This window comes from Tyto alba, unplaced genomic scaffold (assembly GCF_018691265.1).
Source record: "Tyto alba isolate M040663 unplaced genomic scaffold, T.alba_DEE_v4.0 Super-Scaffold_41, whole genome shotgun sequence".
Classification (NCBI taxonomy): Eukaryota; Metazoa; Chordata; class Aves; order Strigiformes; family Tytonidae; genus Tyto; species Tyto alba.
Genome location: NW_024881317.1, coordinates 20,425,893 through 20,439,000, shown reverse-complemented (window position 1 = coordinate 20,439,000; position 13,108 = coordinate 20,425,893). Strand labels below are relative to the sequence as shown.

At 39.1% G+C, this 13,108-nt stretch overlaps 1 protein-coding gene across 3 annotated transcripts in view; it reads right to left on the bottom strand.

The window, feature by feature from the left end:
• The window catches only part of TMEM266 (transmembrane protein 266), an 88,750-nt gene that overhangs the window by 40,622 nt on the left and 35,020 nt on the right, over positions 1-13,108 (bottom strand). For all 3 annotated transcript variants that reach the window (XM_042803900.1, XM_042803897.1, XM_042803899.1), the window contains exon 5: positions 6,307-6,461. In XM_042803900.1, the coding sequence (XP_042659834.1) occupies positions 6,307-6,461 (155 nt within the window). The remainder of the gene's footprint in view (positions 1-6,306; positions 6,462-13,108) is intronic.

Genomic DNA, 13,108 nt, shown 5'->3' with positions numbered 1-13,108 from the left:
ACATGGAGCTCCAGCCCCGTCAGCTGCTCACCCTAAATCAGGCCAGCATGTTAGCAGCCGCAGCAGCTGTTCATCAGAGCTTTTACAGATAAGACTGCTGGTAAGCAATGACATACACGCTTTAGGTCTTTGATGCTCCGTCACCGCTCCATGTTCTCACTCCATGCACTGCTTTAGTACGAGATGCGTGACTAAATCCTGCATACCTAAAAATCCAGAGTTACAATTCTGTAAGGAAACAGAATGCTCCACTATCCCCACATTATTCCTTTTATTCAGTCTTTGACAGCTTGGCTCAGCAGATCAGTAATTGTGTGGAATGGGTACTTAAAAACTAGTGGTCAAAGTGGGCTTCAAACTACATTTCTAATCATTTAAAGAAATAATCTAGGTAGGTAGACTTTTGTACAGCTTTCCAGATGTGGCATGAATAGCCATGACTGACTCAGGATACCATTCCTCTTAGAGTCAAGTTTGACTCTAGAAAAACTGTAGTGAGAAAAGCAACAGAAAGAACCAATGTCATTGGTAATTGTTAATAAGATCAAATCTTAATATTTTTTTTTTTATTTTCAAGAGTTTGTGAAATATCAACAATTTAATTTGTACAACAATGTGACTATTTTTGTACAATCTATTTCAGGAAACATGGCTGTTATATTGACAGCTTTGTCTTTAAGCAAGCATCTATGAGAACACTCAAGACAGTTACAGTAAACAAAATAAAATTCCAGTTTAAGTAACTGGTTAAGACACACAGTTTCCTTTCTAAGCACTTTTCTGCAGAAAGACAGTGACCACTAAAATCACTTACATTCACTGCATTTCAAATTCCTCCATGAAAAGAAGTCTGTAAATGGTAAGTTAAAACGGTAATTTATGAAACTCTGGATTCTACACACTAACTTTCCATATGGGTACTCTTTATGGATACAGATTGTTGAGGTAGCTATTCTACTTTCAAAGGGGAATGACTTTGAACAAAAGTCTTTTCAGGAACTGACTGGCAGGAACACTCAAGAAAACTTATCTGAATTCATTAAAAATATGATTTTTAAAAATAAAGCCTTGCATGGACACTCACTGGCATTAAATCAGGTTTTCATTTGATTCAACTTATTTTGCTTGTAAGTAAGATGAATAAACTCAAACATATGAGTTTGCTGCAAGACTACAGATGAAGCTGTATGATATGGGTTGTCTTTACAATCTTAAATGAATCTCTTGAAATCTGGAGAATTACTTAATAAATAAGTTCAACTGAAATTCTGTGATCAAAGTTCCCTTCATTGCTGACAAAATGAAGCAGAAAGCTGAAAGGGTCCAGTATCTGAAATTATCTCTTTACTTCAGGGCATTTGTGAGTCTACCATCCCTACAGCAGACTTATTAAAATAGTTTGTGCGGTCTTGCAGTTTCAAAGAATTACTGTTAACAGCAAAGTTTATGGTAGTTGATGACTGTGTGCATAGAGATGCAAGAGCGTGGCAGAATTAACTAAATCTCAAGAATATATAGGGCGTGCACTAAATAAAGCATCTTATTTTAAAATTAAAACTGATTAAAAGGAGAAGGGGTGGAAAGGGATAGAGGAAGAAATCAGGATACAAAGAAAACTGTATGGGCTGACACTGGAACTCACAGCTGAGGCTCATCTGGGGCTTGATGAGAGGGTTTGCTGCGGTGCAGCAGCAGAACTACTTAAAGATGAAGCTAATGGGCAAAATATAATATATTTAACTTTCCCAAGACACTGTTTTTATAGGGTGGCATAAAGAGCAAGAAATGGAAACCATTTGTAAGCTATTTTTCAAACAGCTGTCGATTGACATACAAGGCTACAGCTGCCCCTTAGTGGACAGAAAAGATACAGCAACCACAAATTTGGAAAGAAAATCAATTTCTGATGCTGCACTAACTGAAGCAGAGTGCTGGACACGCTGCCAGACAGCAGGCAATTAAATTGCCAGTAAAACAGTAAACTTGAAAAAGCCTTCCAACCAAGTAGCCTCTGTACAAGAGCTGAATTACTAGCTCATACACTGAATCTGGATATTTGCCTCTTCCAAAATACTTAATTTCAAAAACGCAGTGAAAAGCTACAAAAAAATAAGGGTTTTCTGCAAGAGATACTCATCCATGCTCTATGGTGATTTGGATACATCACTGGGATTCAGTTTGAGGCAAAGCACCTAAGGTATTCAGCTTCTACTTTTATCTGGAACAGAATTTCACTTCTGTTGAACTTGCAAGTTTTTTCCCAAAACTGTAGCTTCCCAAGAGCCAGAAAGTTCTGCTTTTTTTCACATTTTGCTTGTCTGGTGCTATGGGGAAGTAGTGAATCGTAAAAGGGTTTGGGTTGGAAGGGACCTTGAAGATCACCTAGTTCCAACCCCCCCTGCCATGGGCAGGGACACCTTCCACTAGCTCAGGTTGCCCAAAGCCCCGTCCAACCTGGCCTTGAACCCTTCCAGGGAGGGGGCAGCCACAGCTGCTCTGGGCACCCTGGGCCACGCCTCACCCCCTGCACAGGGAAGAATTTCTTCTTTATATCTAACCTAAATCTACCCTCTGTCAGTTTAAAACTGTGACCCCTCATCCTATCCCCACCCCCCTGATCAAGAGTCCCTCCCCACCTTTCCTGTCTCCCCTTTAAGCCCTGGGAGGCTGCTCGAAGGTCTCCCCGGAGCCTTCTCTTCTCCAGGCTGAACCCCCCCAACTCTCTCAGCCCGGCCTCCCAGGGGAGCTGCTCCAGCCCCCCCAGCATCTTCGTGGCCTCCTCTGGCCCCGCTCGAGCAGCTCCGTGTCCTTCTGCTGTTGGGGGCCCCCGAGCTGGCCCCAGCACTGCAGGGGGGTCTCCCCAGAGCGGAGCAGAGGGGGAGAATCCCCTCCCTGGCCCTGCTGCCCCCCCTGCTCTGGCTGCAGCCCAGGGCACGGGTGGGTTCTGGGCTGCGAGCTCACAGTGCTGCCTCACGGGCAGTTTTCCCCCCACCAACCCCCCCAGTCCCTCTCCTTGGGGCTGCTCTCCAGCCACTCCTCGCCCAGCCTGGGTTTGTGCTGGGGATTGCCCCAACCCCCGGGCAGGACCTTGCCCTTGGTCTTGTTGAACTCCAGGAGGTTTGCCCGGGCCCCCCTCTCCAGCCTGCCCAGGTCCCTCGGGATGCCATCCCTGCCCTCAGCATGTCCCCCCACACACAGCTCAGTGCCATCAGTGAACCTACTGAGGGTGCATTGATCCCACTGTCCATGTCTCCAAATATGTTAAACAGTATTGGTCCCACTACCAACCCCTAAGGAATGGAAACCCAGATGCTTTTTAGTCATGAAGATGGTTTGGTATAAAATGCAGAGTACAACCAACCTCAGTCTACTTCCTCCCCCTTTGCCTTGCTTTCACATCTCCCCAAAACGTATATCCAGGAGAGAATGGATGAAGAATATATCCTGTAAAATCCCAAGTGGCCATTATAGAAGCTTGTACTACCAACATCTGCTTTTGGTGGATGTTGTTCTTGATGATTTCCTGGCAGATACAAACTATAATGCTTTTACAAGGAGCAGGCAGCAGATGCTCACTGCATGGTTTGGGCAAGCCCTGAACCCATTCTTACTGAGGCACTGCTGCACCACAACGTGCATTTTCTTTGCAGCTATGCATGTACCCAGACAGGGCCCCGATCCAGCAACCAGACAGAAGCAGAGGTTTTCAGCTTCACAGTTTTCAGGAAGACCTCATGCCTTTTACAGGCACACCTGCTGTAGCTGATAGCAGAAGGGCAGCAATACCAAGATGATCTCCTGAGTTGTTTTCCCCCCAAACTACTGAAGATGAAGAATCATGACAGCATGCTCTATATTTCTGAGGAGTGAGGGTTGGAACCTGCCATGACTGTCTTTTTTTGAAATGAGGTGCAAGTGACTTAATAAACATCTATTTCTGCATTTGCAAAACATCACAAGGTATTTAGATGTTACTTTGTTAATGCATGTGAAGAGCTTTGAAGATAGGATGAAAAAAAGCCAATTATAGAACAGAGACCTATTATATGTCCCCTGCTTTCTGGGGTTTCTAGTTCCAGCGTGAATATGCTTTGTGTTAAAATACCCTAAAAGTCTCTGTCCTTTTTATGTGAGTGACCTACGCATTTGCAAACGTGGTCTCCATCACTGACAGTTTTGTGTATGGGAGAAGCACACAGTGCAACCAAAGACTACAATAAAAGTATGAGAGGAAAATGATGCTCTCAGAATGTCACAGCCAAAGAAAACACCAGTTGTTTTTTTTCTGAGGTTTGTTCTTTTTTTTTTTTAAAAAAAAAAAGGAAGAAAGAAAAATGAGAGGTTTCCTAAGTAATTACAGTCTATAATGTGGATTAGCAGTTCTTATTATGAAATTGGCAGTGATGTGCTGTAACATATTCTAATGCATTGGTTAATTTCATATAGAATCAGGAATAATTTGAAACTCTAATTACATTTTTGAAAAACATAATTATGGCCTAAAGGCTTTTTTAAATTTTAAGGTAAGTGACATGCATTCCTCATACTACATAACTGCAACATTTGTATCAGTCCTACCAAGATAGCCTTTATCTGATTCAAAACAAAATAGAAGGTATTCAACTTAAAGGCAAGAAGCCTGATGGGTTGATCCATTAGTTAAAATACAAAGTAGCGAAACAGAGTAGATGGAAGGGTCCTTTCTCAAGCGCTGAGAAAATTCATACAGGCAGAGCCAGCCTCCAAACAGCAAAATCACCTGGCTCAACCGAACACCTATAGGTCATGCACAAGGTGTAAGCTGCAGAGCTTTTAAGTGTATCATATGTACTAGACACGTATAGGAGGAATGATCCCTAAAATAAAGCTTTCTTTAGAAGATTCTTCAGAAAATAAATGATAAGAAAGCAGGTGCTTCCAGAGAATAGCCTCCAAAACTGTGTTAAAAATCTAAAGAGAGATCAACAGAAACAGTTTTTAAACTCTTTGGCTCTACAGGAAATGACCGTTCCGTATATAAACAGAAAGATGTGGCACCTCAATAAATACTCCTGAAATAATCTTCCTCATTCAAGTTTTAAGGATTTATAACCATGAATTAGCATTCATGACATTTTTTGAAAGCAGCAGACTTGTCCAAATTCTGTGCTTCCTCATCCAAAAAGATAAGCCAGACACTACAGAAAATTACAACTGTAACAAAGCAGCTATGCTCAGAACAGTGTGTACAGTATGGTCAGGGGTATAAATGGTGGACAACAGTGTAGAAAGACAGCTTAGTCATTTATTCATCTTATAGGTTTTATAAAATGTCTGCAATTATTGATAAAGTCCCCTAAAGTAATACTAATACAATTGCAATACCTAAATCTTTGTAGTGAAATTTAACTCCACTAATATCAATAGAGAAAAAAAAAAAAAAAATAAAAATTCACAAAAACAAAAGGACTTCAACAGAATAAAAGATTCATTTCCTCAGTTGCCATAGAATATACCAGACCATGACTCTCTCATGCTAAGTGTTCTTGCATTTTTGGGATTGTCTGAACCCCATTGCTGCCATTTCAACATATCTGAAATTGTATGGAGATGCTAGATTTGTGTCATAAAAGCATTAAAAAAAAAGGGGGGGGGGGGAAAGAGTGGAGAATGAAGGAAAAGAGCAGTAAAAAAAAAAAAAAAAGATCAATTAGTAAGTGAAACAGCAGCATTAAAATTTCCATTGTGGAACCTGCGTAGAGTGAATTCAGATAAAGCAAAACTCCTTGTAAGCCAATATTTGACTCCCAGTGTATTAGCAAAGTAGAATGAAAATCTGTATCATTTCAGTGCATTACAATATAGAAAACCATAACTTCAATTCCTACCCACCTCAGTAGAAGTAATAATAGAGATAGCACCAAATACCCTAGCAAGTTCATCACTTCTGTCTATCCACATGCATGTGAAAAGTATCAGAAATTAATGATGCACAAATGATCCTTCTTCTCTGTATACGGAGTATGTCTGTAAAGGACAGACCTTTTCAAGTACTCATGACAATACGTGTGGATCTCTGCACGTACACTCTGCTTGTATCCTTTGAAAGTTTTTCCTGTACTGAATTTGGTCAGCAAAATAAGGAAGAGACTGACTTCACTATACTAGGGTTCCACAAAACCACACTTCTTGCCTATCCTAGTAATCATTTAAATGGTAGGAAAAAAAAATCCCCACCATCCTCCCCCCTTGAAAAACCTCCCCAAAAGTTAAACCTTTATTTCATCAATATTTAAAAAAAAAAAAAAAAAAAATCCTCCTACTCACACTGAAGAAGCTTTATATCTATTAGGAGTTCCAGAGTCAGAAGAATCATCACCAATACTACACAGGCTACCAGGAAACTGTTGAGACTTGCACTGAGCAAAAATACCTGCCACACAGCTGCTCGTCTCCCACAGCATGGTTTTAGCCAGTTAGATCTAGGGAAATAAAATTAAGAGGAAAAACAAAAAAAGAAAAGAAAGGAAAAGTGAAAAAGAAAGAGAGCTAAAGCGCAGTGAACTCAAAATTACAAGTTGTGCTGTTATGGATATACTCAGCAATAATGTACAAAGACTTCAAAGCTCACTTTTCTTGGCTTCTTTACCAAGAAAAACACATCACAAAAAACTTCACCCTATGAATCTTGTGTCTCTCTCCAACCCTCTAAAGCATACCAGTGTTCAAGTGCTTTCCAATGCACTGAGTAACGCAACTCTCATTCTCATACATACTCTTCTGCTTTCTTCCTGTCTTACTATTTTTTCATGTGTTTTTATTGACATACACACTGCATTCACTTATCTGCAAGTACCAAGGCATAGCAGGACTCTACTATTAGGTTAGAAGCGAATGATGTTTTTAAAGAATTTATCTGCTATTGAATTTTATGTTCATGCACCTTTATCCCTGTTCTACTATGAGACAAATCAGACAAGAGCTGCCAAAATTAGTTTGCGACAATCAGTCCATGACATCATGGAAAAGAGCAATAGCAATCTGGAAAACACTGAAGAATAAGCTCAGTGACTCCACAGCTACATCTATACGAGCAAATATACACAGCCTGGCAAAGCCTCAAGCCACTGGCCAAGGCTCTCTAGTTTATTTGTGTAACTTTCACCAATCTGTTTGTGGACCTTGTTCAAGGACTCTCCCAGAGTTCGGGGTAGCACAGTTTTGGGGATAGCACACACCAAGGACTGCTCCCAAACCTAGTTTAGATGAGATCACCTTGTTTTGGAAGAAAAAACAAGGTTTAGGCATGATGAAGGGACCTGTAAAGAAGCTAGAAGGACCAGAACTCTGGAATTAAGTTGATGAATCAGTAAATGCTGCACTAGTATTGTGCTAATGCAGATATACATTTTCAAGTGAGTTGTTTAAAAAAATAAATTATTATTTTCTTCTTTTGAAAATATTTGTAATAGGAATAACAGTAGCATGGACTTCAGAAGTATAAAGCCCATCCTGCTACTTTTTTTTCTCCTAAAATGCCCCCATAGTTTCAATCTTTATCTTAAAGAGTATTGTATTATTTCTCATCACAGTGTTCTGTAATGTTCTTGTACTGACCCACCTCTGAAAGTTCCGATGCTTGCCTGACACTTCGTATTTTCAAAGCACTGTAAATATGCATTAGCTAATAAAGAGCTAACATGATTTAGTAACTAGGGTTTAAAAAGCTGCAAGCATATGAAAGTGTGATGTAGAAACTGCACTGTCTGAACTAAAATATCAATACACAGAAACCAATGGCATACAAGAAGATATGATGATACTGATCAATTCGAAGTAACTCTAGAGCTAATAACTCATGTTATAATCAAACACTTGGAAAAACATCACAAAACACACCCTGACATACCCACCCTCAAAAATAAGGGAGAAAGTGATGCTCAGCAGTACTCAGAGACTTGACACTTTCAAGCAGCTTCTCAGAATTCAGCATATCAGCTAAATACTTGTACTCAGATTGCCTGATTATCTGACCTTGAAAGACCTCCTCAATTGACTCTTAAAACTTCAGAGAAGATTTGACAAGCATTACTATCAGGAGCTTGCCCTTAGTTTATCTATATGTTATGGTTCTAGCCTGAATACAGAATGCACTAGATTTTAAATAGGTATTTTTAAAACGTAAGAGAAAAAAGGCATTGGGATAGAGTCTTTCTGCAAACTTCATCTTTTCATGGATTTTATTTTACATCATCTCAAAACAGGATAACTTGCCTTTACTACAATTGTTATTTGGGTTTGGGGTTTTTATTTTTAGATCTTTCTAAAAACAATGCTACGGAATGGCCCTGTTTAAACAGAACAGTTTTTAGTTCTATTCTTTTCCCACTTTTCCCTTTTCCAAAAAAGGACCCATTTTGCCAGCATTTTAATATTGCAGGACAGTTTTTCCTCTTTCCTATTCTCAGAATGATCAGTAGAGGGCCTTAGTACATTCCTTTAAAGGCTCTATGTACTCGAGATTTTCAAATATACCAAATGTACCAGTAAGAATAAATCAGCTGTGACACTCAGCACACACTACATATAGCCACAATAATCATTATCCAAGCTAGTCATTACTCAGAGAATGTTAAAGAACGTGGAGTTATTCTGTCTGCGCAGTAGTAATATTCCACTGACTCCAAAAAGCTTCTGAATTAAACTATCGGTTTACAATCAGAAAATCAATCAACACAAGAGGTCAAGTGCAGATCATCTGCATCTTTACACCAACGTATCACTCAAAAACACACAAATTGATTGCAAAGACACGAAAGTGCTAGAAATTTAAGCACTGAAAAAAACCCTCCTGTTCCGTATCTTAATTTATTACACTAAGGTGCATTTGTTCAACACTTGTCCTGTGAGTGGACAGTGATTAGCATCTTCACACCACTGCCTACCAGACCTCTTCCCAGACCTCCAAATCCACCGACATTAACAACCACACTATGCTCAAAAAGGAGCACTGGACATTTTAATTCCTGGGTGCTGCTTAGATACCTCATTGTCTGCTACTTCTCAACTCCTGTATAGTAGAGTCCTGGTCTTGCCTTGGGTTGCTGCTTTATGGTTGTAGGGCTTTTTTTACTTTTTACCTCTTGTAAAGGATGGACATAAATAATAAAAGGAACTATAATCCAACTAGAAATATATTTTAGATAAATCTGTTGACATGCTAAGCACAGACTCCTAATACACAGATCTCGTCTCCTTCAACCCTGTAACCTGTCTTAGTAGAGTAGTATCTCTCCCTGCTGACGTGTAAGGGTTCCTCCAGTCAACAGATGAGAAATGTGCTATTTGAGAAAAACAAATCCCTCCCCAAATTAGCATGGGTTTAAACTTACCTTCCAAATCCTGGCCATTTCACCTGTGATACTGCAAAGCTACACTAAGTTTAAAGCTCAGGCTAGAAACTGACATATACAGACCTTTCCAAAAGAGAAAAAAAAAAAAAGTAACTTACACAGCTCAATTTTATGAAGAGATTACATATTAACCATATAGAAGTCAAACACTTTTTTTTTTGTCACGGTCTGGAGTGAGGGGAAAAAAGTAAAAAGTGTCCTATTTTGTTCAGAGAACAAGTACAACTTCTTTGGTGTCCTGTGTCATCTGTGGATGCCATGCACTATATGGATACCAGTAAAGTATGACTTAAAACAGCTTTACTGCATGACTTCAAACAGGTTCATTAGGTACCTCAGTTACTCCGTCTCTACAACAAGAATACTATTTATCATTTTTACAATGCCTGGATGAAGTAAATAGATGTACTAGCATGGGAATTTCTTGGTTGATGGCAATACAGGGCTGTAAGATTTTGTTATGACACATTAAAATATACTCAGTGAAATTTTACCGGGGTAATACTTTTTAAAGATACTTGCACACATGGCTTTGTGGAAAACCAATCTGCCATCGTCACTGCTAGTTTTATTAATAAACAGCTTGGAAAAAAGAACAGAAGGCGAAACTGGGAAAGGTTTAACATATTTATTTTGTAAGGAACCACTACAAACAATTTGTTCAAGCTGTTAACAGCTGTCACTGTTTCTATTTTGCAGTCTTGTAAACAAATACCCCAAAACCTGCATCATACCTTACCCTCTTTTTTTTTTTTTTTTTTTTTTGGACAAACCACAAGTGTTTGCATCTCCCAAGATGGCTATGATCAGAAAACAGAAGGATGGATGGGATCCAAATCACTATCTGAAGGAGCAAAAAGCCCACAGTCAGGAAGTGACAGGAACACAGAAGGGCTAAGTAACAATACAAAATCTGGCTGAGACAAAACAGACAGCAGACCCTCCCAGCAGGTTACAGGAGCCACTGGAGGCCTTGAACAAGTCCAAGGAACAGAGAGCTCTGCATCCCCCTTGACTGAACCTCTATCAGCTTAGTTTAACTGGAGTTTAACTATTGAGAGCACCCTCATGCTTTTTTCCCCTAAAAGTTTCACTATTTCAAACCCCATTTCTTGCAAGATTGCTGCAATACTCTGTTCCTCAAATGTCAAGAAAATAGCAAGAAAGATTTCCCCTAGTTTTCTGCCTAAACTCACACCTATCCAGTTTATATATATTTGCTTTTGTGCCAATATTGTTCTTCAGCTTGATTAGTTCTTTTCCCTTGCTGGCATTTTTTCCGTGATGCATTTATACACAGCAATGGCATCCACTCATGTAATTTAATTAAAGCCATGCTTTTTGTAAGAGAGACACTCAGTTTCTATAACCATCTTAGTAGTCCCTTCTGCATGTGAATACAGACAACAACTGGAGTGGTACATAACATTTTGCAATAGGTTTAATTATATGAATGCTTCCCAGCTCTATCTGAAGTACTTCATGCTTTCTAGCATCATTTGTGCCTTCTTTATAGGCATATATCACACCATTTGCTCACAGACATCATGTGATTACCTGGTATATTACTCCTCATTAGAAAATTGCATATTAGGCTTTTCCTTTTTACGCGAAGTTCTTTAGCAAAGTATTAACATCATGCTCAAAAACAACCTTTAAGAAACGTAAGAACAGCCATACTAGGTTACAACAAAGGCTTGGTATCCTCTCTCCAATAGTGGCCATGAGCAGATGTCTCAAGACGAGTAAGAACACAGCAAACATATAAACTCTCACAGCATCCAATTATTTTTCAACTCGGTGACTTCCTGAGACAGATGTGGTTTCTTGGATTCTATTTACTAGCCTCCAATGAATTTCATTTCCACAAATTTATCCAACCTCCCCCTAAGGCTATATAAACTATTAGCAACCAGACATCCTTTAGAAAGTAGTTCCACAAATCTACCGGCCACCGTGCAAAGGGCAACGTCTTTCTGCTTCTTTTGAACTGGAACTTAATCTATTAAGGTACCCTAGCACCTGTATGGGGGTGTGTGTTTCAAACTTTATTTTAACCTCTGTGTCACAGATTTTGTAATCTCAATCAAATCACATGTCAGCCTTCTCTTTTCCAGACTGAAGACTCCTCGTTTACATAGTAAATCTCCAATGGAAATCGTATCACATCTTTGATTACGGTTTTCCTTTGAATCTTTTCCAGTTCTTTTATATCTACCATATACTTTTTGACAGGGACCAGAACTACACTAATTTTCAAGACATGAGCAAAGCTTGGATATACAGAGAGGCACAACAATGGCCCTTTTATTCTCTACTGCTTTTCCTAATGGATTTGCTTTTAGACTGCTGCTCAGCATTTACCTGACCTTTTCATAGACTCTCATTCCAGATGAATATTCTTCTTTTCCACACCTCCCTATTGTCCTATTGCTTATCCATCTTCCAATTTTTCAACCAAGTCACTTCATCTCCAACTTAGACAATTAATTCTAGTGTTAAGCCAGATAAATTAGACCCATGTCATTTCCACTCTCCAATAAAGAGCTTTGCAAACAGTGGTCTGTAGGCTACTATTACTACACTTCTACCCACAAAAAGTACCTGGGAAAAGCAAGTTCTGTTGGATAAATACAGAAAGATCTAAAAATCAAAAAAGTCTGAAAATCACTGAGCTAGAAAATGAATTGTTTTATTTTTTTTACTTACAGTAGCACTCCCTCTACCAATTGGTGTTACCAATAAAAGACATTAGAGGAACACACTCAAAGGATTTAGGTACTAGGATAAGCACAGTAATGAGTTACTCCGTAAAGCAACATTTAAAAAGGTAAACATTTTAAAGGATCTGAACAGAAAAATAAGTTTCTAAATCACTGAACATTCCTGTAACACAACTCAAAATTTCATGTAGTATCTAGTGAAGAGCTGGTCACCTCACAGGTTCTGTCGTGCTGAATGCTCATTTTCTGCTGCAGTGCAGGTCTTAGTTTTGGACCAGAGCACAGAGAATAGCAATGATACAGTACTGCACAAAGAACAAATCAGCACTACAGTCTCATTGACTGTATTTTGCTGTTAAGATACTGTACCATCTTTCTGAATTCAGACTGGGGCTGGCAGCTAAAAATAAATTAAAAGTCACTTTTGTAAATACAAGGAGCTTGCTCGCTACTTGAAATAGTTCTGCCCTTCAAAACCTTTGCACTTCATCTTGAGCTTAGACCTCATTATTCACCATGTATCAATGTCATGTGCTCTAGGATCTGCATGAGGTACACAGAACTTTTCAGAAAAGGGAATGCTCTTAAATTATGCTGCCAGATAAAGACAAGAAAACCAGAAAATGAGAGAAATGTGAGAACTCAGTTCATTAGAGTTCTTTTAGTTAAAGCACCTTTAAGCTTTGTAGAAAACACAAGTTAAATACCTCAAAGAGATCAACATAAAAAATGAAAGATGAGTATAAAAAACAGAAATAATGGCATCTACTTGGTGCAATTACAGAAGACAGACTGAAGGAACAGACATCCTTTTCTCCCAGGATGGGTGAATGCATTCATCAGTAAAGGCTTGCAGCCAATTTCAAATGAAAAGCTGACAACTTTTTCCTGTGTTAACTTTTGAATCCCTGTAAATCTCTGTTCACTGTTCAGTTTTGGTTTCCCTTCCTTTCTCTCTCTCTCTTCCTATATTTTTCTTTTTTTCAGATATTC